General features: G+C 42.4%; 1 protein-coding gene across 1 annotated transcript in view; it reads left to right on the forward strand.

Moving 5' to 3' along the window:
• The window catches only part of zbtb40 (zinc finger and BTB domain containing 40), an 86344-nt gene that overhangs the window by 24871 nt on the left and 34875 nt on the right, over positions 1-26598 (forward strand). The window contains exons 7-10 of the mRNA XM_080181508.1: positions 9914-10112; positions 15747-15883; positions 23681-23852; positions 25780-26199. Of these exons, the coding sequence (XP_080037634.1) occupies positions 9914-10112; positions 15747-15883; positions 23681-23852; positions 25780-26199 (928 nt within the window). The remainder of the gene's footprint in view (positions 1-9913; positions 10113-15746; positions 15884-23680; positions 23853-25779; positions 26200-26598) is intronic.

The following is a 26598-nucleotide window of genomic DNA, read 5'->3' on the forward strand; positions in this document are numbered from 1 at the left end:
CCTTGTACAAGGTGTGGCTTCACAAGTGCACATCTAACTATTTTAGTGATCAGAATCCTTGCTGTGCAGAAGGAGGCCATTTGGCCCATCAAACCTGCACTGACAGTATCCCACGCAGGTCCTATCTCCTTAACCCCACACTAATTCCCCGATGATTAATAAGGGTGAATTTAGCATGGCCGATCAACTTATGGCATGTTCCATGTCCCCCCTCAGTCTCCTCTGCACCAAAGAAAACAACCCAAGTCTATCTGATCTCTCTTCATAAATGATGCCCAGGCATCATCGTGGTAAATCTCCTCTGCACCCTTTCCAAAGATATCATATCCCTCCAATAATGTGGGTTCCAGAACTTCACACAGCACTCTAGCTATGGCTTAATCGATGTTTTATATAGTTCCAGAATAACCTACCTGCTCTTAAACTCTATGCCTCAGCTAATAAAGACAAGCATATCATATGCCTTCTTAACTAGTATATCCACCAGTTCTGCTAGCTTAAGGGACTGGTGTACATGCACACGAAGGTCCCTCTGATCCTCTGTGCATCCCAGGGTCTTGCCATTCATCATGTATTCCTCCATCTCGTTTGTCCTGCCCAAGTGCATCATCTGGATTGAATTCCATTTGCCACTGATCAGCCCATCTACGTTCTCCTGTAATATAAGGTTATATTCCTTACTATTTACCACCCTACCAATTTTCATACCGTCCATGAACTTACTGATCAACCCTCCTACATTCAGGTCCAAATCATTTATATAAACCACAAACAACATAGGCTCCAGTACTAATCTCTGTGGTCACCTTGCTGTGCAACCACTGGTCACAGCCCCCCATCAGAAAAATACCCCTCAACTATCATTGTCTGCTTCCTGCCACTCAGCCACTTCTGGATCCACTTTGCTACAGTTCCTTTATCATAGAATAATAGAATCCCTACAGTGCGGAAGGAGTTCATTCGACCCATTGAGTCTGCACCAATTCTGACTGAATATCTTGCCCAGGCCCTCTTCTCTATCTCCATAACGCCACACATTTACCATGGCTAATCCACCTAACCTACATAACTTAGGACATTAAGGGGCAATTTAATATGGCCAATTCATCTAACCTGCACACTTTTGGATTGAGAGAGGAAACCAGAGTACCTGGAGGAAACCCATGCTGACACTGAGAAAATGCAAACTCCACACAGTCACTCTTCGAAAGGCCAGAGAGGAATTAAAAGTTATTGCCAGAATCTCCGCTATTTCCCCCCCTTGCCTCATTCAGCAGCCTGGGATATATTTTATCCGGCTTTGGCGATTTATCTGCTTTTAAGCTTGCTAAACCACTTAGAACCTCTTCTCTGTCTATGTTAATTTCTTTAGCTGTGTCACGGTCCTTTCCATAATTTCTATACTCGTTATCTCATTAGTATCTCGTTAGTGAATACTGACGCACAGTATTTATTTAGAACCCTACCCACGTCCTCTGGCTCCACACTTGAATTACCACTGTGGTCCTTAATAGGCCCTACTCTTTCTTTGTAATCCTTTTACCCTTAATATACTTGTAAAACAACTTGTCCTTTATTTTACCTGCCAGTATTCTTTCATGTTCCCCTTTTGGTCTCCTTGTTAACTTTTTAAGTTACCTCTTGCACATTTCATACTCTAGAGCTTCTCCTGTTTTGAGCCCTCAATGTCTGCCATAGCCTCCCTTTTTCCCTTTGCCCAATGTTGTATATCCCACATTATCCAGGGTGCGCTGGATTTATTTGTCCTACCCTTTTCCCTTATCGGGACATGTTGGCCCTCTACACTCCCTCTGTGTCTCACTGTTCTGTTACAGATTTATCTAAAGTCTCTGCTCCCAATCCACTCTGATCAAATAATATCCAATCTTATTAATATCAGCCTTCGCCAATTTAGAGCTTTGATTTCAAACCCATCCTTGTCCTTTTCCATAATGATTCGTTATCTAACGGAGTTACGATCGCTGTCTGCACAATGCTGCTGTTGAAATTTCGACTTCCAAGTTTGACTTTAACACAAACACACATTAACACAAGATACTTAACCAACAGATTGTCTTTATTTACTTGCTAGCAAGGGGAGAGTCTTGACACAATGGGTCAGAGACACCACTCCTCTGGACAAAGAAAATCACCTTGGTTTATACCATTCTTCAGCTCACAGTCAGTCGGACACAGTCCAATCAAGTGTTACAAATGACATACTTTACGTTTTTATACAATAGAAAAATACTGAACCACCCTGATCAATGAGATCACGAAACCTCGCGAGAGACTCCAACATATCATCCCTAAGCTTGTCCTCTTGTCTCTTATTTAGACATCGTGCCTCTGTTTTCATAGCAGCCTCACAAAGCATCCTCACTAAAACAATCTCACATGGGCAACATTTAATTGATAAAGGGGGCCTACAAAAGCCATTATTATTTCATGGCCATGTCAGTGAAGTTAACTGAATCTCTAAGGAATGTGGCCAACTCAACTTGCCTTCAGGATGTTCCCGAATTATAGCCCTGATAAGCTTGTTATTGCCAACATAATGAAACACATCTATACATATTTTTTTTTATCAATTCAATGACTAAGCATTTTATCACTACCTACAATTTTGAGGGATATCACTATGTTACCATTAATGCTGGTCAGTTCCCATTAAGTCCCCTACCATAACTTTTTCATTAGCTGAGATATTAATATTTTCTGACTCTGTTTTAGAAATTTTGATTAGAAGCTGTGAAGGCAGCCTCACTTTTGTGTCAGTTGTTTCTGACAAGGTGTCTGGTGAGGCAGTTAAGTGTTCTTTATGGCCTTGTGATTCCAATAGTTGGGTGCTTTAAAGAACTGTATCTAACGTATGTTTAGTATCAAAGGGCACTCTGTGCATCTCAGTTTTTGTTTAAGTTCTAAAAATGTATATATTTATGGACTAATTCAAGGTATTACATATACCTTTAAAACTACAAAGTATTTAAAACACCTCATTACAATTACTAACAAACTTGCTCCCCGTTGATTTAAAGTGATTTCTACATCTAAGTTGATTAAACAAAAACCCTGGCAGAATCTGCCAATTTTATAGTAGCCCTTTTCTTTTCTACATTCCGTCCACTGACACTTCAACCACTTACCTGGCTTCATTACCAAAAAGTAAATCCAGGACCCTAATCCTGACCCTCTTGTAGGACCTTCTACAGACTGGCTTAGAAAGTTATCCTGGCCGCATTTTTAAGAATTCTGCTCCCTCTAAACTTTTCACACTTTGACTTCCCCGGTTAATGTTGGGGAAGTTGAAAATCCCCACTATCACTACCCAATTACTTTTACACTTCTCTGAAATTTGCCTACATCTCTGCTCTTCTGTTTCTCTCAGACTGTTAGGGGACCTATAGAACACTGATTGCTCTTTTTCAGTTTTTAAGTTTGACCCATATGGCTTCATTTGAAGAGTCTTCTAAGATGCTGTTCTTCCTTGCCGCTGCAATTGATTTCCTGATCAAAATTGCGACACCTCCTCCTCTTTTACCCCCTTCCCTGCCTCTTCTGGAGATCCTATAAGCTGGAATATTGAGCTGCCAATCCTGCCCCTCTCTCAATGATGTCTCAATGACATCACACCCTCATGGTTTGATTTGTGCCTCAACTCATCTGTCTTGTTCGTCAGACTCCTTTCATTAAAATAAATACCAGCCAACCTTGCCGAACTCCCTTATGCCTTATATGGCCTATAATTTCTATGCTTTCCTGACTCATTTGCTGTCTCTTCTAATCTTGGCTGTGTTTATCCTCCTCCTGATCCTTCTCCCAAGATTCCACTCCCCTGCCAAGCTAGGTTAAACCCTCCACTACAACACGAGCAAACCTCCCTCGCTGGTCCTATTTCAGATCAGGTGCAACCTGTCCACCTTGTACAGGTCCACTGTCCCCAAAACCAGTCCCAATGTCCCAGAAACCCAGTGTCCCAGAAATTTAAAGCCCTTCCTCCAGCACCATCGCTCCATCCACACATTCATCTGGATTAACCTTCTGTTTCTGAACTCACTAGCACATGGCACTGAAAGTAACGCAAAAGTTACTGCCTTCTGGGTCCTATTTCTAAATCTAATTTTCTGCTCTCCAAATTCTGCTTGCAGGACCACATCTCTTTTTCTAGCTACATTTAACATAGAACACTACAGCACAAACAGGCCCTTCGGCCCACGAGTTGCGCCGATCACATCAACACCTACCAACCTACAGACCTATCTATAACCCTCAATCTCATTAAACCCCATATACTCATCCAGAAGTCTTTTAAAAGACCCCAGCGAGTTCGCCTCCACCACCACTGACGGCAGCCGATTCCATTCACTCACCACCCTCTGAGTGAAAAACTTACCCCTAACGTCACTTCTGAACTTCCCTCCTTGCACCTTAAACCTGTGTCCTCTCGTAGCAACCATTTCAACCCGGGGAAATAGCCTCTGAGAGTCCACCCTATCTATTCCTCTCAACATTTTATAAACCTCTATCAGGTCGCCTCTCAACCTTCGTCTCTCCAGGGAAAAGAGTCCCAGCTCCCTCAACCTAACTTCATAAGGCATGCCTCCCAATCCAGGCAACATCCTTGTAAATCTCCTCTGTACCCTCTCAATAGCTTCTACATCTTTCCTATAGTGAGGCGACCAGAACTGCGCACAATACTCTAAATGAGGCCTGACAAGGGTCTTATAAAGTTGCAGCATTACCTCCCGACTCCTAAACTCAATCCCTTGATTAATGAAGGCCAGTACACCATACGCCTTCTTGACCACCTCCTCCACCTGCGAGGCCGATTTAAGAGTCCTGTGGACCCGGACCCCTAGATCCTTCTGCTCTTCAACACTACTCAGACTTCTGCCCTTGATAGTGTACTCGTTCATCCCGTTGGTTCTGCCAAAATGGACGACTACACATTTATCCGCGTTGAAGTCCATCTGCCACTTCTCCACCCAGTCCTGCATCCTATCTATGTCCTGCTGCAACTTTTGCCATCCTTCCAGACCATCCACAACACCACCGACCTTAGTGTCATCAGCGAACTTACTTACCCATCCCTCCACTTCCTCATCCAGGTCATTTATGAAAATGACAAACAACAAGGGTCCCAGAACAGATCCTTGAGGCACTCCGCTGGTGACTGACCTCCATTCAGAAAAAGCCCCATCCACAACCACTCTCTGCCTTCTGCAGGCAAGCCAATTCTGGATCCACAAGGCCAAAGGCCCTTGGATCCCATGCCCTCTCACCTTCTCAAGAAGATGTTTCTAAACCATTAGGTTTAGAAACATCAATTTTAATGCACTCCAGGAGATCTTGTGACCCTGACACGCATAAATCCAGAAATCTGATTACAGAACTCCCCACAAATAACCACAGATCCTTTCGCAGATCACAGTTTGAAAATTCAAGTATATTTTCTAAAGCTCTGCTATCTCTCTCGGTTTTTTATTTCCTGTATTGAGCTCCATGTTGCATCATTTCTTCTACTCAGAACTATTTTGATACCAGTCGTTAATATTACGAAGAGTACAGGTATTTAGTGGCTGTGGTTCTGGACTAGTGATCTATAGTGAGTTGCTTGTGGAATCGCTCCATGTCTGAATGTAAAAACCCAACTGATACACTGATGTACAGGGAAGATAACCTGCGACTGCTGCCTGGCATGGCCTACATGTAAAATCAATCCTAAATCCCTCTAGATCACTAGACAATAGTTATTAATCACTGATGAACCAATCAGATAGTCAATGCGTTTTTGTTCTTGTATTTTGTTTATGTCCTGTTGCAGTGTGCTTCCCAGTTGTTTGTTCCCTTTTAAAGCAGTAATTCTTTCATTTTGCCTGCGCTCTCCATTGAACTAGAATTGATCCCTGGGTTGGTGGTAATGGTAGACTGGGAAATATGCTAGGCCATGTGGTTACATATTGGGGTTGAGTATAATTTGGCAGCTGCTGATGGCTCACGGCACCTCATGAATGCCCAGTGTTGAGTTGCTCGATCCGTTTTATGTTTGTCTCATTTAGCACTGAGGTAATGCCAAGCAACATGATGGAGCGAATCCTCAGTGTGAAGACGGGTCACTGTCTCCACAAGAACTGTGTGGTGATCACTTTTACCAATACTGTCAAGCAGCCATCACTGCTGAGGTGACTTGAGGTAACCTCACACCTGCTGTATGTTGTACATTAACGCCACTGGTGGGAAATGGGAGGAAACAATGAATCCTGTTGCTTCTCAACGATTTAAACCGCAGCTTTAAAAAGAAAACCACAAACATTCATACCCGTCAGTGAGATTCTACACTACTACTCTCGATGCGGGTGCGCATGGGGACAGAGACACATTAATCCTTATGAAGTTAGGTTGAAGGAACTGGGACTCTTTTCCCTGGAGAGACGTAGGTTGAGAGGCGACCTGATAGAGGTTTATAAAATGTTGAGCGGAATAGATAGGGTGGATTCTCAGAGGCTATTTCCCCGGGTTGAAATGGTCACTACGAGAGGACACAGGTTTAAGGTGCGGGGAGGAAAGTACAGAAGTGATGTTAGGGGTAAGTTTTTCACTCAGAGGGTGGTGAGTGAATGGAATCGGCTGCCGTCAGTGGTGGTGGAGGCGAACTCACTGGGGTCTTTTAAAAGACTTCTGGATGAGTATATGGGGTTTTATGGGATTGGGGGTTATGGATAGGTGTTGATGTGATCGGCGCAACTCGTGGGCCGAAGGGCCTGTTTGTGCTGTAGTGTCCTATGTTCTATGTTCTATGTAATCACTGGCAGCACCAAGTCACAGTGATATTGACCTGAAAGAATAGGAGTAAAAGTTCTAAACTAGGAGAAGATAAATTTTGCAAAACTGAGGTGGGGGGAGCTGTTGAAAGTGGACTGGAAACAGCTATTAGAAGGGTAACCAGTCTCAGATCAGTGAGGGGCATTTCTATAGGCACCGTGTCGATATATCCCCACAGGAAAAAGGCAGTACTGCCAAATCTATACCCCCCTGGTAATCCCAAAACTTTCACCTGACGAAGGGACTAACCCGAAAGCTTGTGAGTATATTATCAAATAAATAGGTTGGACTAAAACCTGGTGTTGTCAGACTTTTCACTGAATCCCAAAACTTACAGGGCAAGACAAAGCAGAAAAATAAAGCTTATGATAGTCACAAAAAGCTTAATAATGTAGAAAGCCTAAGTATAGGGGTGAAGTGAGAAAGGAAATTAGGGACACAAAAAGGGAAACAGAAAAATGTTGGCTGGTAAAACCAAAGAGAAATAAAAGTATACACCAATACATTCAGACCAAGAGAATAACTAAGGAAACAGTAGAGCCAGTCAGAGATGTACATGGCAACTGGTGCGTCAATGCTGAAGATGTGAGCAGGGTTTTTAGTGAGTGCAGGAAATGCTGGATAAACTCAGCTGGTCTGGCAGAATCTGTGGGGAAGGAAACATTTCTCAATTTTGTCAAAAGCTCCCAGATGTAAGTAAGGAGGACTTTTCAGGGTAGATGGTGCTGAGGTCGATACCAGGTGGTTTGTCTAGTTACATTCTTTTTTTAGACTTCATAATGGTTTCATACAATTAAGTGACATGCTCGGCCATTTCAGAGGGCAGTTAGGAGTTAACCACATTGCTGTGGATTTGGAGTCACATGTAGGCCAGACCAGGTAAGGGTGGCAGATTTCTGTCCCTGAAGGACAAAAGGGGTTATGTGACCATCATTTCAGGATCACCATTACCGACACTAGCTTTTGTTTTTCAATTTCAGATTTAGCAACGTTATTTAAATCTCACCACAGCAGCTAGTGGGATTTGAACCAACAAACAGACAGCCTGGCTGCTGTCGATGGCATCAACAGCAGCCGATACAATTGATCAAATTGAAGGAGGCGCAAGTGAAATGCTGCTTCACCTGAAAGAAACTTAGGGGCTTGGGAAGTGAAGAGAGAGGAGCCAAAGTGGCATGTGACAGTCATCACATTTCTTCCTCTCTTTAGCTCCGAAGAAGAGTCATACAGACTTGAAACGTTAACCCTGTTTCTCCTCCAAAGATACTGCCAAACCTGCTCAGTTTTTCCAGCGTTTTCTGCTTTTGTTTTAGATTTCCAGAAACTGTCTTGCTTTTATTATTTAAAAAGGGTGTGAATGATGGGCCGGAAAATTATAGGCTGGTCCTTGATGGTGGACAAATTATTGGAATCAATCCTGAAGGGCCAGATAATCTGTTATTTAGAAAAGTATTATTGATCAGGAATAGTCAGCATGGTTTTGTTCAGGGAAGATTGTGTATTACCAGCTTAATCAGATTTTTTGTCAAGTAACAAGGAGGATTGATTAGGGTAGTGCAGTGGATGTTGTCTACATAGAGTTCACTAAGGCAAGGTCCCACATCACTGACTGGTCAGAGCAGTAAATGTCCGTGGGACACAGGGGAATCTGGCAGGGTGGATCCAAAATAGACTCAGTGACATGAAACAAAGGATAATGATCAATCGATGTTTTTGTGAATGGAAAACAGTTTCCAATCACATTCCACAGTTGTTGTATAAATTAATGATTTCGACGTAAATGTGGGTGGCATGATCGGGAAATTGACTATGTTGTTAAAGAAGAGGAAAGCTGTCGACTCCAGATATGTATCAATGGTTTGGTTGAGTGGGCAGAAAAGTGGCAAATGGAATTCAATCCTGAAAAGTGTGAGGTGATGCGTTTGGGAGGCCAAACAAAGCAAGAGAATACTCAATAAACGGGAAGATATTGAGAGAGACCGAAGACGTGAGAGATCTTGGGAGTGCACGCTCTCAGTTTCATGAAGGTGCTTGGACAAGTAGGTACAGTCACAAAGAAAGCATGTGGAATGTTTTCCTTGTTGGGTGGGGTATTGAATACAAAAGCAGGGATGTGGTGATGAAAATATATAAAATGCTGGTTAGACCACATCTGGAATTTTGTATACAGTATCACATTACACAAAGGACATAATTGCTCTGGAGAGAGCGCAGAGATTTAGAAGAATGTTGCCATCTCATGGCACTGCTGCCTCGCAGTGCCAGGTTCAATTCCTTGGGTCGCTGTCTTGCACACTGGGTTGGGGCTCATGGTACGGAGAAAATAGGTAATTTGTTTCAAGGCTGCTCCTTGCTCGATTTTATCAGGCCAATGAATGTAATTTGTCCTTTTGCTTTTCTGTCTGCCAGCATTGATCAGCTAAGCAGGTGTATGTTTATCTTGTTAGTCTTCCAACTTAGATGTTTTGTTTTAAACATATGTTGATTGGATGATCTTTTTTCATTTCTGTTCCCCAGTCTTCATTTAAAGCTTCCCGATTTTCACAAATTTCATTTAAAAGTTGTAACTGGGTGAATATTGATTTTTTTTTTGATAATGGGTGACCAGGATTTCATGTACTTTGCACCTTCTAGTGCACTGCACCGCCTCGCAATTTTCAGTAGAATTTTAAAAAGAATCATCCACTTCTGCTTAAACAAAGATTGGAGCAGTAATATATGTATAGTTTTTAATTCAAGTTCAGTGCTGTTCCAGTTGCCTTGTTAATGGATTCATTTTTGTTGAAGTTCTGTTGTGTATCAACAATGGATTCTCTGAGGGAAGTACAGCGAGTGAATTGGTGCAGTAAATTCCCATTGTTTTTTTTTGCTAATCTTCGTTAAATGCTAGGCACAGTAACTCTGACAGTGCAGTGCCAACCGTTTTTGTTGCTTTGGTTGCTATGGTACGATACACAGCAGCCAGTCAAAATGCAACACACTTGTCCTGAATACTGCAACTTTACTGTTGCGCAGAGGTGTTGCAAAAGGTACCATGTGTGATTTTTAAAGTGATTTAATTCTTTTTTTTTTACGTTTTGGTTATTGACAGAGAATTGAAGACCTTATGAAAGGGAAAGATGTGGTGGATTGTGTTGGCGGTTTGATGGAAGCGGTGTTGGAGAAGCAAACGTTGGCAGCACTCACTGTCTGGAAGCTGCTCATCCGGATGAAAGAGGCTGCGCCAAAGCTGTGCACTCTGCTAACCGAGCTCCAAAAAGAACCTGAGAGTTTCCAGCTCATTTTATCTGGTGAGACTTTCAATTAGCAATACTAGAATTACTACTGGATAATTGTAAATAAAATACAATTAATGAAAATAACCCATTTGATGCAAGGGGAACAGGGTGCCTTCCTATGGGCAACATGGCGGTTAGCACTACTGCCTCACAGCGCCAGGGACCCGGGTTCATTTCCGACCCCGGGTCACTGTCTGTGTGGAGTTTGTGCTCTTTGCATGGGTTTCCTCCCATAGTGCACAGATGTTTGGGTTAGGTTGATTGGCCATGCTAGATTGCCCCTTAGTGTTAGGATGACTAGCAGATACATGGAGTTGTGGGGATGGGGCCTGGGTGGGATTGTTGTCGGTGCAGGCTTGATGGGCCAAATGTCCTCCTTCTACACTGTACGGATTCTATTCTATTCTGTTTTAAAGTGAATTGACACTGTGATGTGAAGCTGTGTTCTACTGGTGAATTATTGATCAGAGTTTTAGCAATATTATGTGACGATTTTGGTCCAAAAATAGATCAAAGAGCTAAACTCTAGAGGTGAGGTGAGAGTGACTGCCCTTGACATCAAGGCAGCATTTGACTGAGTTTGGGGACTTTAACTTTATAAATATTGACTGGAAACGCTATAGTTTGAGTACTTTAGAGGGGTCAGTTTTTGCCCAATTTGTGCATGAGGGTTTCCTGACACAGCGCGTAGGTAGGCCAACAAGAGGCGAGGCCATATTGGATTTGGTACTGGGTGATGGGCACCACAACAGCTCAATGACTATCACTGCTAGCTGTGCAGATACATGGATTTGGGCCAGTGTCTGTGAGAGTTTGCGCATTCTCCCTGTGGTTGCGTGGGTTTCCTCCGGGTGCTCTGGTTTCCTCCCACACCCCAAAGGTGTGCTCTTAGGCTGATTGGTGTAACAAATTGTCCCTAAATTATTCTCCCCTGGATCTGGTTTCCAATGGGAGTACCATAAGCATAGACACGGGTCAAGGGAGGTGTAGGAAAAATACATTGTTAAGATGGCGGTGCAGGTTTGTTGGGCCGAAGGGCCTGTTTCCTGTGCTGTGTTGTTCTTTGTTCTTTAATGAACCAGGCCAAGTGTTAGATTTGGAGGTAGGTGAACAGTTTGGTATAATGACCGCAATTCAATTACAATTACATTAGCGATGGAAAAGGATAGGTATATACCACAGAGCAAGAGTTACAGCTGGGGGAAGAAAATTATGATGCGATTAGGCAAGATTTAGGATGCATAGGACGAGGAAGGAAACTGCAGGGGATGGCACAATTGAAGTGTGGAGCTTGTTCAAGAAACAGCTACTATGTGTCCTTGATAAGTGTGTACCTGCCAGGCAGGGAGGAAGTGGTTGAGCAAGGGAACCGTCGTTTACTAAAGAAGTGGAACCTCTTGTGAAGAGGCAGGAGAAGACTTATGTCAAAATAAGAAGTGAAGGCTCAGTGAGGGTGCTTGAGAGTTACAAGTTAGCCAGGAAGGACCTAAAGAGAGAGCTAAGAAGAGCCAGGGGGGGACATGAGAAGTCTTTGGCAGATAGGGTCAAGGAAAATCCTAAAGCTTCCTATAGGTATGTCAGGAATAGAAGAATGACTAGGGTAAGATTAGGGCCAGTCAAGGACAGTCGTGGGAAGTTGTGCGTGGAATCCGAAGAGATAGGAGAGGCACTAAATGAATATTTTTCATCAGTATTCACACAGAAAAAAGACTTTGATGTCGAGGAGAATACTGAGATACAGGCTATTAGATTAGGCAGGATTGAGGTTAATAAGGAGGAGGTGTTAGCAATCCTGGAAAGCATGAAAATAGATAAGTCCCCTGGGCCTGATGGGATTTATCCTAGGATTCTCTGGAAGGCTAGGGAGGAGATTGCAGAGCCTTTGGATTTGATCTTTACATTATCATTGTCTACAGGAATAGTGCCAGAAGACTGGAGGATAGCAAATGTTATCCCCTTGTTCAAGAAGGGGAGTAGAGACAACCCTGGTAATTATAGACTAGTGAGCCTTACTTCTATTGTGGGTAAAATTTTGGAAAGGGTTATAAGAGATAGGATTTATAATCATCTAGAAAGGAGTAATTTGATTAGGGATAGTCTGCAGTTTTGTGAAGAGTAGGTAGTGCCTCACAAATCTTATTGAGTTCTTTGAGAAGGTGACCAAAGAGGTGGATGAGGGTAAAGCAGTTGATGTGGTGTATATGGATTTCAGTAAAGTGTTTGAAAAGGTTCCCCACGGTAAGCTACTACAGAAGAGACGGAGGCATGGGATTGAGGGTGATTTAGCGGTTTGGATCAGGAATTGGCTAGCTGCAAGAAGACAGAGGGTGGTGGTTGATGGGAAATGTTCATCCTGGAGTTCAGTTACTAGTGGTGTACCGCAAGGATCCGTTTTAGGGCTATTGCTGTTTGTCATTTTTATAAATGACCTAGCTGAGGGCGTAGAAGGATGGGTTAGTAAATTTGCGGATGACACTAAAGTTGGTGGAGTTGTGGACAGTGCGGGAGGATGTTGCAGGTTACAGAGGGACATAGATAAGCTGCAGAGCTGGGCTGAGAGGTGACAAATGGAGTTTAATGCAGAAAAGTATGAGGTGCTTCACTTTGGAAGGAGTAACAGGAATACAAAGTACTGCGCTAATGGTAAAATACTTGGGAGTGTGGATAAGCAGAGAGATCTCAGTGTCCATGTGCATAGATCCCTGAAAGTTGGCACCCAGGTTGATAAGGTTGTTAAGAAGGTGTATAGTGTGTTAGCTTTTGTTAGAGGGATTGAGTTTCGGAGCCATGAGGTCATGTTACTGCCATACAAAACTTTGGTGCGGCCGCACTTGGAGTTCTGGTCACCACATTGTAAGAAGGATGTGGAAGTATTGGAAAGGGTGCTGAGGAGATTTACCAGGATGTTGCCTGGTATGGTGGGAAAGCCTTATGAGGAAAGGCTGAGGGACTTGAGGCTGTTTTCGTTAGAGAGAAGGTTAAGAGGTGACTTAATAGAGGCTTAGATAGGGTGGACTTTTTCTTCAGATGGCCTTGGCTAGCACGAGGGGACATATCTTTAATTTGAGGGGTGATAGATATATGACAGATGTCAGAGGTAGGTTCTTTACTCAGAGTAGTAAGAATGTGGAATACTCTGCCTGCAACAGTAGTGGACTCGCCAACATTAAGGGCATTTAAGTGGTCATTGGATAAACATATGGATGATATTGGAATTGTCATAGAATCATAGAACCCTACGGTGCAGAAAGAGGCCCTTCGGCCCATCGAGTCTGCACCGACCACAATCCCATTCAGGCCCAACCCCCATATCCCTACACATTATACCCACTAATCCCTCTGACCTACACATCCCTGGACACTAAGGGGCAATTTCTTAGCATGGCCAATCAACGTAACCTGCACATCTTTGGACTGTGGGAGGAAACCGGAGTACCTGGAGGAAACCCACGCAGACATGAGGAGAATGTGCAAACTCCACACAGACAGTGACCCGAGCTGGGAATCGAACCCAGGACCCTGGAGCTGTGAAGCAGCAGTGCTAACCCACTGTGCTACTGTGCTGCCCCATGTAGGTTAGATGGGCTTTAGATTGGTTTCACAGGTAGATGCAACATCAAGGGCCAAAGGGCCTGTACTGCACTGTAATGTTCTATGTTCGATGAGCATGACATCAAGAGGACTTTGCAAAACTTGAGTCAATGGGAATGAGGCAAATAACTCCACAGTTGGCGTCATTCCGAGCACAAAGGAAGATTATTGTGGTTGTTGAAGACCAATCATCTCAGCCTGAGGGCATCACTGCAGGGGTTCATTATTTGGGTAGTTTCCTTGGCCAAACCATCTTAAGTTGCTTCATTAATGAGCTTCCCTCCATTAAAAGGTCAGAATTGAGAATGTTCGCTGATTCTCCCAAAGGTCTGCACCATTCACGATATGGAGATGCTGGCATTGGACTGGGGTAAACACAGTAAGAAGTTTCACAACACCAGGTTTAAGTCCAACCGATTTATTTGATAGTAAACTCTCAAGCTTTTGAGGTTTACCTCTTCGTCAGGTAAATCTCAAAAATCTGACGAAGAGATAAACCTTGAAAGCTTGTGAGTTTACTATCAAATAAATCGGTTGGACTTAAACCTGGTGTTGTCAAACTTCTTACTCCATTCACGATTGCTCAGATACTGAAGCTGTCCATGCCCAAATGCAGCAAATTTTGGGCTAATAACTGACAAGTAACATTCGTGCCACGAGTGCCAGGCAATGACCATCTCCAATAAGAGAGAATCTAACCAGCAGGTTGTGACATTTAATGGCATTACTATTGCTGAATCCCCCACTCTCACCATCTTGGATTACCATTGACCAGAAAGTGAACAGGAAGAGCCGTGGAAATACTGTGGCTATAAGAGCTGATCAGAGGCTGGGCATTCTGTGGTGAGTAACTCACCACCCGATTGCCTGAAACTTGCCCATCACCTATGCTGAATACTCTCCAGTTGCCTGGATGAGTGTAGCTCCAGCAAGGCTCAAAAAACACATCATGGTCCCCCCATCCACCACCTTGAATGTTTACTCCTTCCGTTAACGCAATGTGGCAGGACTATGTACCATGTACAAATGCACTGCAGATAATCACCAAGGCTCCTTCAACAGCATCTTCCAAACCCACCAACCTCTATCACCTAGATGGGTCAGGCCAGTGGAAGAGTGGGAACATTTTTCAGCTGCAGCTCCCCCTTCAAGCCATTCACCATCCTGAGTTGGAAGTATATTGCCATTTCTTCACTGTCGCTCAGCCATGATCCTGGGATTCCCTCCTAACAGCACTGTGGGTATACCTACATCACATGGACTACAAGTATTTCAAGAAGGTCATCATCATCATCATCAACACCTAAGAATAATTAAGGATAAGCTATAAATGCTGGCCTAGCCAGCAATGGCCACATTCAGTGCATGTGGGTGCAACTATGAATTCCACATTGTGCCGGTCTCCCACTTCTGCAGATTTTAGTGATACTGACAGCAGAAATCATTGGCCATTGTTGGCACCAACAACCTCTTGTTGCTAATTACGACTACGACAGCAGGTATCTGCAGCTGTGGGTTGGTATAACCTATGCTGGTCAGGCCACAATTCAGCACACAACTTCCTATCATAAAGTTAGTTAGAGTTTCAGAAGAAATTATAGCCCCCACTGCCTGTGGCCACTATAACTGAGATGTATTGAATAAAGATGCACTCAAATTCTGACAATAATAAGTGTTCTAGAGAAAGTTTGCCGGATGATGATTACAAACATTGAGATTGTAGATTTTGTAGATGATTTTGATATTGACACCGATGTATTTTTTTCTGATTTAAATTGATTCTGATGAGTAGTCATTGGCTTCCCTATTAACTTTACAGATTTATTTAAACCAGGAGTAACTGTGTGACTGGTTCTAGACTGGTCCCTTTTATACAATGCGTTAAATTGGAAAGCAGCAGGAGAAGATGTGTAAAAGAAATAGACGTAAAATTTTCATCAGGCTTGAATGATTTTAAAATGATTCTGCATGTATCAATCTGTACAGAGTGTATTTAATTGAGAGTGAGTACTTGGTTGTAGGTGTGAATTGATGTTTTTTACTGATCTTTTCCAGTGAGTGACAAGGAAAGTAAAGCTGTGGATATTTTGAGGAGACATAGACAGCTGATCACTGATGCAATTGATGATATCAGTCCACTTCTGGATTGTTTTATGACTGGTGTAGAGGATCTTCCCCCTGAAGCAATAGAGGTGCTTTATTTTCATGTGTTCAATGCCTTTACGTGAGCTTATATTTTCTTTACCAAAAAAATGTTGAACTGTTTGTGATAAATTTATGTTAAGTTGATTTCATGTGTAATTTGCATGGGGCCATCAGGTGAAGTGGGGTAAAGGAGTGAGGAGCAATTTGACCGGGATCGTATCCTCTGTCTTTACCCATAACTTTTTATATATATCTGCATTGTGGAATAAGAAAGCTTACGGTATTTTAGGACATCCAATTCAGTATGCAAATCTGAATTGCTCTAGTGCTACCATTGACTAGAAAGTGTAATTGTAGTGTGGTCATTTCCATTATACAGGTGAACACAGGAGTTTGTCACAGTGAACAGTTGATACACAAGTGTGCCAAAAAGGTGACAGTAGGATTTGTTAGCTTATTTCAGAAGCTATAATTAGCAAGAATGTATGGAAACATAAAATCTCTATAGTGCAAGTAGATATGGCACAGGCAGCATGATGTCACAGTGGTTAGCACTGCTGCCTCACAGCGGCCTTGAGTGACTGCCTGTATGGAGCTTGCACATTCTTCCCGTGGTCTTTGTGGGTTTCCTCTGGGTGCTCCGGTTTCCTCCCGCAGTCCAGAGATGTGTGGGTTAGGTAGATTGCCCATGCTAAATTGCCCCTTATTGTCAGGGGGACTAGCAGGGTAAATAAGTTATGGAGATGGGGCCTGAGTGGGATTGTTGTTGGTGCAGACTCCATTTGGCCAATTGGCCCCCTTCTGCACTGTAGGGATTCTTTGCCATTCGGTGCATTGAGTCTGTACTGACTCTGAAAGTGCACCTCCCCTCCGCCCTATCCCCGTAATTCGTGAATATTTTCTGTGGCGAACCCGCCTAACCTGCACGTCTTTGGATGCAAATATGGAAAATGTGCAAAAGCCAAGCAAGGCTGGAATCGAACTCGGGTCCCTGGGTTTGTGAGGCCACTAGGCTAACCACTGTGCCACCCTTTCCAGTTGTTGAAATGTTTTCCTGTCCTATGTATCATTTCGAGATGGTAGCTTACTGTATAGTTTCTGCCAGTCTAATTTTGTATTGTCTGAACTCAGTGCATTTAAAATGATGCTGTTGGTCAGTTTTTAATATGCAGCAGCTTCATGCGCTGAATGTGAGGTGGAATCCCGACTCTTAACAGAGAATGTTACAGAGTTGCATGCTGTAGTGTTTGTAGAATCATTGGAAAGAAATAAATCTCAGTGTAAAAAGTAAAATGCAGCAGCTGCTGCAATTCTGAACTAAAAACAGAAAATACCAGCTCAGGCAGTATCTGTAGAGAACAAGGCCAAACACTTTGTCAGAACCAGAAATTAGATATGGGAGCAGAGGGAGAGCATGCTGGCTGTCAAACCAGTCTGCAATGCAATATGATCAATATGCTTCAACTCCAGTGTCCTGCCTCTTTCCCATTTATTCTTTGAGAAACCCAAAATGTGTCCGTCCCAGTCTTGGATATATTCAACAATGCTGCAAGCACAGCCCTTTGAGTGAGGAAATTTCTCCTCATCTCACTCCTAAATGATTGCCCCTTATCCTGAAGCCTTGATGGAAAAAGCAGTCAGTGGTTATGTTCATGAGATGAGATGATGTAGGGTCGAGGAGCCGAATGTACAGCATGAATGTTGGAGCAGCTTAGTTGAATCGAATGACCCGTTCCTGAGCTGTAATTGCCAGATAATTCTACTTAATATTAAAACTGAACAGCTTACAAGACGCAACTGAGCCATGATCTTATTGAATGGCGGGGCAGGCTCGAAGGGCCAGATGGCCTACTTCTGCTCCTATTTCTTATGTTCTTATGTAAATGGGGCAAGGAGAAAAAAGTCTGTGGGGGCCAAGATATGATAAAATGCCACAAGTGGTAGTTATAGTAAATATCCAATCCTCCGATGTCCTTGCAGATAGAGGTTGATAACTTTGCGTGACGTTAGAAAGGAACTGTGTACGTTTCTGATTAATTTTCCCTCCTAATTTCTCTCCTCTTTGCTGAAGATGGAGTTTTTGCTGAAGTTGAAATTTCTCGTTGCCAGGCCCTTTGGCCATATGTCCATCACAGATGAAACTTTACTTCTCCAACTTAGCCCACACTTTATCATTTGACCTATACTAATTCCTTTTTCCCCAATTTAACCCGTGGTTATATAATTTAACCCCTCGTTCTGCAAGATACTCCCCAGTATGTAATTTAAAGGCAGCTGTACAATTTAAACTTAGTTATACATACATGTATAATGTAACTCTTAGTTATGCAGTTTCGGCTGTCACTTTGCCATTGGAAATTATGGTAAGTGCAATATTTAAGATAATTGGAATCTTTTTATAGCTTTGCACTATATGAAGCAATTTTAAAATCCTGTCTGCTTTTCATCATCTTATCCCAAACATCATCACAGCGTGGAATGAAGAATGTTGTACTCGCTCCTCATATGAGTAGAATGAAGCAAAGGGGAAATCATACACAGGAAAATATTTTGAGTTAAAATGCTAATGTGGTTAAATAACAAAGGATGAGAAGAAATGAGACGTGTTGTGAAGAATAAAAGATGGGTAGCAAGTTGAAAGTAGCAAAAGATGGTCCAACAAATAGTAAAACTGGTAAATAGGGCGTGGGGTGGGGAGAGGGGTCAGGGAATGTGGATGGTGCAAATGGCACAGGAAGAGATAAGAAGATCAACATCAAGGTTGCAGACCATCCTACTTGTACAGTTGTTAGCTGCTCCCTTTCCCTGTTACAGAAATGTCAGCAGCTACTGCCAGGGAAAAAAGGGAATTATAGTTAATGTTGGAAGTTGTTAAAGGTGGCTGCATTGTAGCCAATGAAATGTTTAGTTGCTTGTTGCTATTTTATTGCCTCTTTTCCTCCTCTCCCTTTGTCTCACCTGTGATATCTTCCCATTTGAAAAGTTGACCTTTGTTTTTCACTAATACTGCTACAGCTGAGTGTCTTTGCTGTTTCACTTTCCCATGATGATGCATCCACTGCCTTTAAACTTCTCACACTTTTTTAAAAAGATGTTTTAAATCTATATCACTTGTGTGCTTCAGTTCATGGTTTTTGTGTCAGCACTTCACATTATTTAGAATCATAGAGATCTACAGCATGGAAACAGGCCCTTCGGCCCAACTTATTCCATGCTGCCCCTTTTTTTAACCCCTAAGCTTGTACCAATTGCCCACATTTGGCCTATATCCCTCTATGCCTATCTTATCTATGTAATTACCGAAACACATTTTAAAAGACAAAATTGTACCTGCCTCTACTACTACCTCTGGTAGCTGGTTCCAGACACTCGCCACCCTCTGTGAAAAAATTGCCCCTCTGGACACTTTTGTATCTCTCCCCTCTCAACTTAAACCTACGCCCTCTAGTTTTAGGCTCTCCTACTTCTGGGAAAAGATATTGACTATGTAGCTGATCTACACCTCTCATTTTATAGACCTCTATTAGATCACCCCTAAACCTCGTACACTCCAGAGAAAGAAGTCCCAGTCTATCCAGCCTCTCTTTACAACTTAAACCATCAAGTCCCAGTAGCATCCTAGTAAATCTTTTCTGCACTCTTTCTAGTTTAATAATATCCTTTCTATAATAGGGTGACCAGAACTGTACATAGTATTTCAAGTGTGGCCGTACCAATGTCTTGTACAATTTCAACAAAGTGTTCTGACCAATGAAACGAAGCATATCGAATGCCTTCTTCACCATTCTCGCCACCTGTGATTCAACTTTCAGGGAGCTATGAACGAGTACCCCTAATGCCCTACCACTGATTGAGTAAATCCTGACTTGGTTCGATCTACTTCACCTCACGTTTATCTAAATTAAACTCCATCTGCCGTTTGTCAGCCCACTAACCCAATGGATCAGGATCCTGTTGCAATCCTAGTTGACCTCCACTGCCCACTATGCCACCAATCTTGGTGTCATTTACAAACTTAGTAAACATGCCTACTAAATTCTCATCCAAATCATTAATATAAATGACAAGTAACTGTGGACTCGGCACCGATCCCTGAGGCATAACACTGGTCACAGGGCTCCCATTTGAAAAACAGCCCTCTATAACTTCTGTCATCAAGCGAATTTTGTATCCATTTGACTACCTCTCCCTGGATCCTGTGAAATTTAACCTTATGCAACAACCTACCATGTGGTACCTAGTCAAAGGCCTTGCTAAAATCCATGTAGACAACATCAACTGCACTGCCTCATCTACCTTCTTGGTTACCCCTTCAAAAAACTCAATCAACTTTGCGAGACATGATTTTCCACTCACGAAGCCATACTGACTGTCCCTAGTCAGTCCTTGCGTCTCTAAATGCCTGTTGATCCTGTCTGTCAAAACACTTTCTAACAGCTTACCCACTACAGATGTGAGGCTCACTGGCCTGTAGTTCCCAGGCTTTTCCCTGCAGCTCTTTTTAAACAAAGGCACAATATCTGCTACTTTCCAATCTTCAGGCACCTCACCTGTGGCTGTCTATGATTCAAATATCTCTGCGTGGGGACCTGTAATTTCCCCCCTAGCCTCCCACAATGTCCTGGGGTACACTTCATCAGGTCCTGGGGATTTATCTATCTTGATGCGCTTTGAGACATCCAGCACCCCTTTCTCTGAGATATATATATATATATACACTCTTCAAGACATCACTATTTATTTCCCCAAGTTCCCAATCTTTGTGAGTGAAAAAATCATTCACCAAGATCTCACCCATCTCTTGTGGATTGGCACATAAATGACCTTTTTGATCCTTAAAAGGCCCTACTGTCTCCCTAGTTACCCTTTGCCCTTTATGTATTTGTAGAAGTTCTTTGAATTCTCCTTTGTCTTATCTGCCAAAACAATCTCGGGTTGCCTTTTTGCCCTCCTGATTTCTCTCTTAATTCTACTCCTATACCTTCGATACTCATCAAGGGATCCACTTGATCCCAGTTGCCTATGCATGTCATGTGCCTCCTTATTCTTCTTGACCAGGGCCTCAGTATCTCCGAGTTATTCAGGGTTCCCAACTTCTACCAGCCTTGCCCTTCACTCTTAGAGGAATGTGTTTACCCTGAACCCTGGTTAACACACTTTTGAAAGCCTCCCACTAACCAGACGTCCCTTTGTTTTCCCACAGATTCCCTCAAATAACTTTCGAAATTTCCTGCCTGACCATCAAAATTGGCCTTGCTCCAATTTAGAATTTGAACTTGTTTTAACCTTGGGAAATGTGCTTCATGCTTTTAGAACACAATGTTCCTGATCTCTCAGTACCTGAAAATAACTTCAAACCCATTTTTGCTCCATGCTGCCAGTGACTTAAAGGGACTTAAATGAGGCTACTATTGTAGTTACATTGATATTATTGTTCAGTCAATATTAAATCTAACTAAAGTTTTGACATTTTTGCTACAGCCCTTTCAGGTTAAAAGTGTGTATTCTTATGTACGTTGGTGTACATATAGCAATGATCAGAGAGTGTGCTTTATTGAAGTGAAAAGGTGCACATTCTGCAGGGTGCTTATAAAATAAAATCTTTTACCTTGTACATTTGACTTGTCAACTTTAAGGGCATTCAAATGGTCATTGGATAGGCATATGGATAACGTTGGAATAGTTTAGGTTAGAGGGTCATTAGATTGGTTCCACTGGTCGGCGCAACATTGAGGGCCGAAGGGCCTGTTCTGCGCTGGAATGTTGTATCTATTTGATTCTTTTATTAAAATGTAAATAATGTGGATGAAATGATGTTGTGCAATATTGCAGTAAATATTGCAACATTGAATTAAAATTGATATTTCCACTATTTATAAACTAGGCTTGTACTCGTTAGAGTTTAGAAGAATGAGGGGAGATCTCATTGAGACGTATAAGATGATGAATGGGATGGATAGGATAGAGGTGGAGAGACTCTTCCCGCTCAGAAAGGACGGTAGGACTAGGGGGCACAGCCTCAAGATAAAGGGGGGGCGGTTTAGAACGGAGTTGAGGAAGAATTTCTTCACTCAAAGGGTGGTGAATCTCTGGAATTCTCTGCCCGTTGAAGTGGTGGAGGCTACCTCGCTAAATATTTTTAAGACGCGTGTTGATGGGTTTTTGATAAGAGAGGGGATTAAGGGTTTTGGGGAGAGAGCGGGAATGTGGAACTGAGCCACGACAGATCAGCCATGATCTTATTGAATGGCAAGGCAGGCTCGAAGGGCCAGATGGCCTACTCCTGCTCCTATTTCTTATTTAAGCAAGTTGCTGCATTGTTAAAATACACAGGTATGCCCTCCCGTCACACTGCTGGAGTGTGCAGTCATGGTCACGAACATGAAGAGGTTGTGAGGTGGGAGTTGACCACCTGTAGGGAAGTCTCTCTGTGAGAGCTGGTAGTCTTGTGGCAGAGCCTGTCCCTCCTGTGACCTTTTCCCAGTCTTAGTTCTCAATGTGAGGCAGCAGTGTCTGTTTTTCAATATTTGCAGTAAATACAACATGAATATAACTGCGGAGATTGGGATGATAGTTTGATGATGTGGTGGCTGAGGATGTGGGTTACTTGGGTAGCTGGAGGATAGTTTTTGGAAGAATGTAAAAACTCTTTAGAAAGATTTTTTTTCCTTGCTCTGACTGACCTGTCCTGCTCTGTCTCAGCTGCTTGCCCAACCCTGCCTGCCATTCCTGTCCTGTCCTATCACAATCACTCTGCCCCATAGAATTGACTCTTAGGCAAAAGGCCACGGAAAACTAATTGGATTTTTGAAGGGGATTGCAATGGTTGACTAAGATCATCAGCAACGTGTATTTTCTTCCTCGTTCCGATTTGGGGACAAGCAGCTCTATTTTGAGTGGAATTATGATTCCGCCTTCAATGAGAGCTTAGGAAAATCCTGCAAATCTACATTCTTCAAATGACTGACTTAATAATGTTGATGTCATAATCCATAATATTTGAGTTCAAATCAGAACACTGTACGTATTCAGATCAGAAATTTAGGTTTGCAGTTCTTCAGCTTAAGAAAAGCAACAAACAAATTTAATTGCCAAGACGGAAGCAGGAAAGAGTGCACTAGATACAAAGTGCTAAATACAAAACAGATAGTTAGTGTTCCCAACCAATCTGGGAACCACTCCTTTGAAGAAAAGCAAAGACTTAACTCAAAGTAAACCTTTTTCATACAATGCCATTGACTCGTTCATACAGGAACACCACTCCGTGTGATTTCACCTCATTTACGTTTGGTTGGTAAAATGCTAAATGTTACAAAGATTAATTGATTTCTATTAGTTGGATGTGATGTTACAGAACGTGCCATCGCAGCACTTAAACATGTGCAGCTAGAAAGTGCGTCTGCTTGGGAGAGGAAGTTGGAGAGCATGCAGATTGTTTATTCACACAAGTAATGGATAGGGAAGCAAAAAAAGTAATTTATAATGAAAGTAACTTTTGAGACTGTGCTTGCAATATCCACCACATATAGGTGGTGTTACCATAAGTATTGAATCCTTTATGCAATCCACTGGGAGAAAAATAGTGGGTTGGTATCAATATTTTATAATATTCTTGGCTGGATGTATCAGCTCTGAATCTGGTTGAGGGAGTGTCCAGAGTTCCTGGTTTATTTGATCTTTATATAAGGAAACTCACTCATCTGATCAGTAATTATTCAAGAGATGTGACTTGTTCAGTACAGACTAGGATACTTAACATGTGGAATTTAACATTGCCGTGAAGAAGCTCATTTTATACATTCTATTGTATCATTTGGATGGTTTATATTTCTTCCTACTGTCAGATTTTGAAGAGCTGCTGTTACAAGGAGAGTGCTGGTCAGTCATTAGAAAGCATTCTGGGTAAAATTCTAGAAGAGCGACTCATTCCTGCCCTGACGTTCTGTAGACTCTTGCATATGATCAGTGAGTCCCATCCGTCCCTTGAATTGGTAATAAAGGCGATGGAGCATGCAGGTAACCGTTCAATGAAGGGTTTACATATATAGTGCAAGTAACATTTTAAAGTTTTGGCTTCTGGTATTAGAAAACTAATATTCAGTTCCATTGCTAGTCCGTTTGTTTGCTTTGCACTAATACAGCTACATGGAATAGTTCAAGTTTCACTCTGATTTTGATGCAAGGTAATTTTCAGGTGCTCCCCATTAATTTTGGCTGTTGCCTGCACTCCTTTACAAAGCTGGAATGTCAATGCGTGAGAACTTCCCTGATTTTCTGTGTTGTATGTTAATCTAATTACTTGACTGCTTCCTTACTTTTCCTAAATCCCTACAAGCACACCTCCCAGTTCCTAACCTGCACTGCTTCACGTGGTGAACTTGATAAATGTTTAACACGAGCGTTCCTGAAAGCTGATGCTGATCCACAAAGTTGATTGTTTGCAATATATTCCTTCAGTGATAACGAGTGAGTCTATTGATAGTACAAAACAGCCAACCTTGAAAACTAATTTGAAACAACTGAAAATACTAAAAGATTTACAGTGACGAAAGGTGAAAGTGAGTTTCCCCTCTATCTTGCCTGAAAAAAGTGCCCTTCTGCATGCCCCTTGGACTGATATTCCTCCAACACTAACTTCTGACAGAGGTGTGATAATCCTTTGTAGATTTAAAACCCACTCACAGGGGGCTCACAATGCACCACCAACCAAATCACCTACAAAATTTAGCTGAAAAGTTATATAATGGTCCAGCAATCATTGCTTTAAAATAAAGTACAGAATTAAGATATTTTAGGATGTGATGTAAAACCAATACCTAGTTTATATTTTGATTTAAAGGATAGACTTCCTTGGTTATCACTGAGGGATAAACATGCTGTAGAACAGAGCATGTGGCACACTTTTTGGTTAATGTAGCTTATCAGAATGAAGAGCAAATTCACCTTGTTGGAGAAATGAATGGCGGCCTTTTGTCTTCCGCACCAGTCTGGATTTTTCAAATTTCTTTACCAAGCTCCACATGGACCTTTAAGATTAGTACAAATTTTGAATAGTGCGTACAGTGAACTCACACCTATTTGCAGCTGAGCTGAACTGTTCTCAATCCTTTTCAACTTCAAAATCGAGAGGAAAAGCTTTTCATTTATCGTATAAACAGAAATTGGTGGAAATACTCCGTTCGTGTTTCAGAAGTTCTGATGACCACTCTCCACAGGTACTGCCAGACCTGCTGGGTATTTCCAGCATTTTCTGTCTGATTTCACGTTTTCAATGTCGGAGTATTTACTTGTGTATTGAAGCTTTTTGTTTGTTAGATTGGACCAAGAGTAACCCAGAGCTGAAAGGATTTTTAATCTGTTAAACTCTGCTCTTGAGTCTCCTAAACTGCAGCAGCTTTTTCATTGAAACTAAATAGTTAAAGCTATACCTGGACGTTTAAGCTTATAGGTGTCTCAAGTTTATATAATGTCTTTATACAGATTGTAGGCAGTAATGTTGCATGTTTTTGCATGGTGGCACTGTGGTTAGACTGCTGCCCCACAGTGCCAGGGATCCAGGTTCGATTCCCGGCTTGGGTCACTGTCTGTACAGAGTCCGTATATTCTCCCCACGTCTACGTGGGTTTTTTCCAGGTGCTCCAGTTTCCTCCCAAAGTCCAAAAGACATGCTGGTTAGTTGCATTATCCATGCTAAATTTCCCCTCAGTGTACCCAAACAGGTGCCGGAGTGTGGCGACGAGGGGATTTTCACAGTAACTTCATTGCAGTGTTAATGTAAGCCTAGTTATGACACTAATAAATAAACTTAAAGTTAAATTTTTCAGAGGAAGTATGAAAACTTTTTGCAAATCTGTTTGGCAATATTCGTGATGAACGATTTGTAGAATTGTTGTTGGAAATATAAATTCTGAAACCCGTAAGTGGAATTCTCTAACTTTTTCAGGACTAATGAAAGAATCAGTGAGTGACATGGAAGAGGATCAGAAAGAAGATCCGATGGATCAGGAAGAGAGAAGTGAAGATGCAGAGCACCCAGAGGGCAGTGGCTGTGAAAGAGAGGGTGACAGCGAACCAATCGCAGATCAGAAAGAAGTGAAGCGCAAACCTGGGGCCAAGCAGACTTTTACTTGCAACGCATGTGGCAAAACTTTTACATTTAAATGTCGCCTTGAGCTGCACCTCACGCGCTGCCGCAGCAGTGGTCACCTTAAAGGAACGAGCTGTGAGGAATGTGGTGAGGCCAGGACTTCCCAGAAGGATCTAGAAAAACAAAGAGTAGAAGTGCACAACGCGCCAAAGGGAAAGAAGAGGCGGTTGCCTGTGACTTGTGACATCTGCGGGAAATCTTTTGCTCACCAGTCAGGTTAGAAAGCAGCTTTGAGATCCTCTTACACAGTTGGTTGAGTCATAAGTAACAAATCAGTTGGAGAGAATGCTTAAATTTGTGAAAACTGAAAGTGCCAGTGGAATGGAAGAAGATAAATTGATCAAAATATTGAATGCATATTTTCGGGAAGTATTCACTTGGTGAGGATATACAAAGAGAACAAAAAACAATACGGCGCAGGAAACAGGCCCTTCGGCCCTCCAAGCTTGCGCCACTCATTGGTCCAACTAGACCATTCTTCTGTATCCCTCCATTCCCAGCCTGTTCATGTGACTATCCAGATAAGTCTTAAACGATCCCAGCGTGTCCATCACCACCACCCTCCTTGGCAGCGCATTCCAGGCCCCCACCACCCTCTGTGTAAAATACGTCCCT

This window comes from Carcharhinus amblyrhynchos, unplaced genomic scaffold, assembly GCF_965287045.1.
Source record: "Carcharhinus amblyrhynchos unplaced genomic scaffold, sCarAmb.v2.hapA scaffold_41, whole genome shotgun sequence".
Classification (NCBI taxonomy): domain Eukaryota; kingdom Metazoa; phylum Chordata; class Chondrichthyes; order Carcharhiniformes; family Carcharhinidae; genus Carcharhinus; species Carcharhinus amblyrhynchos.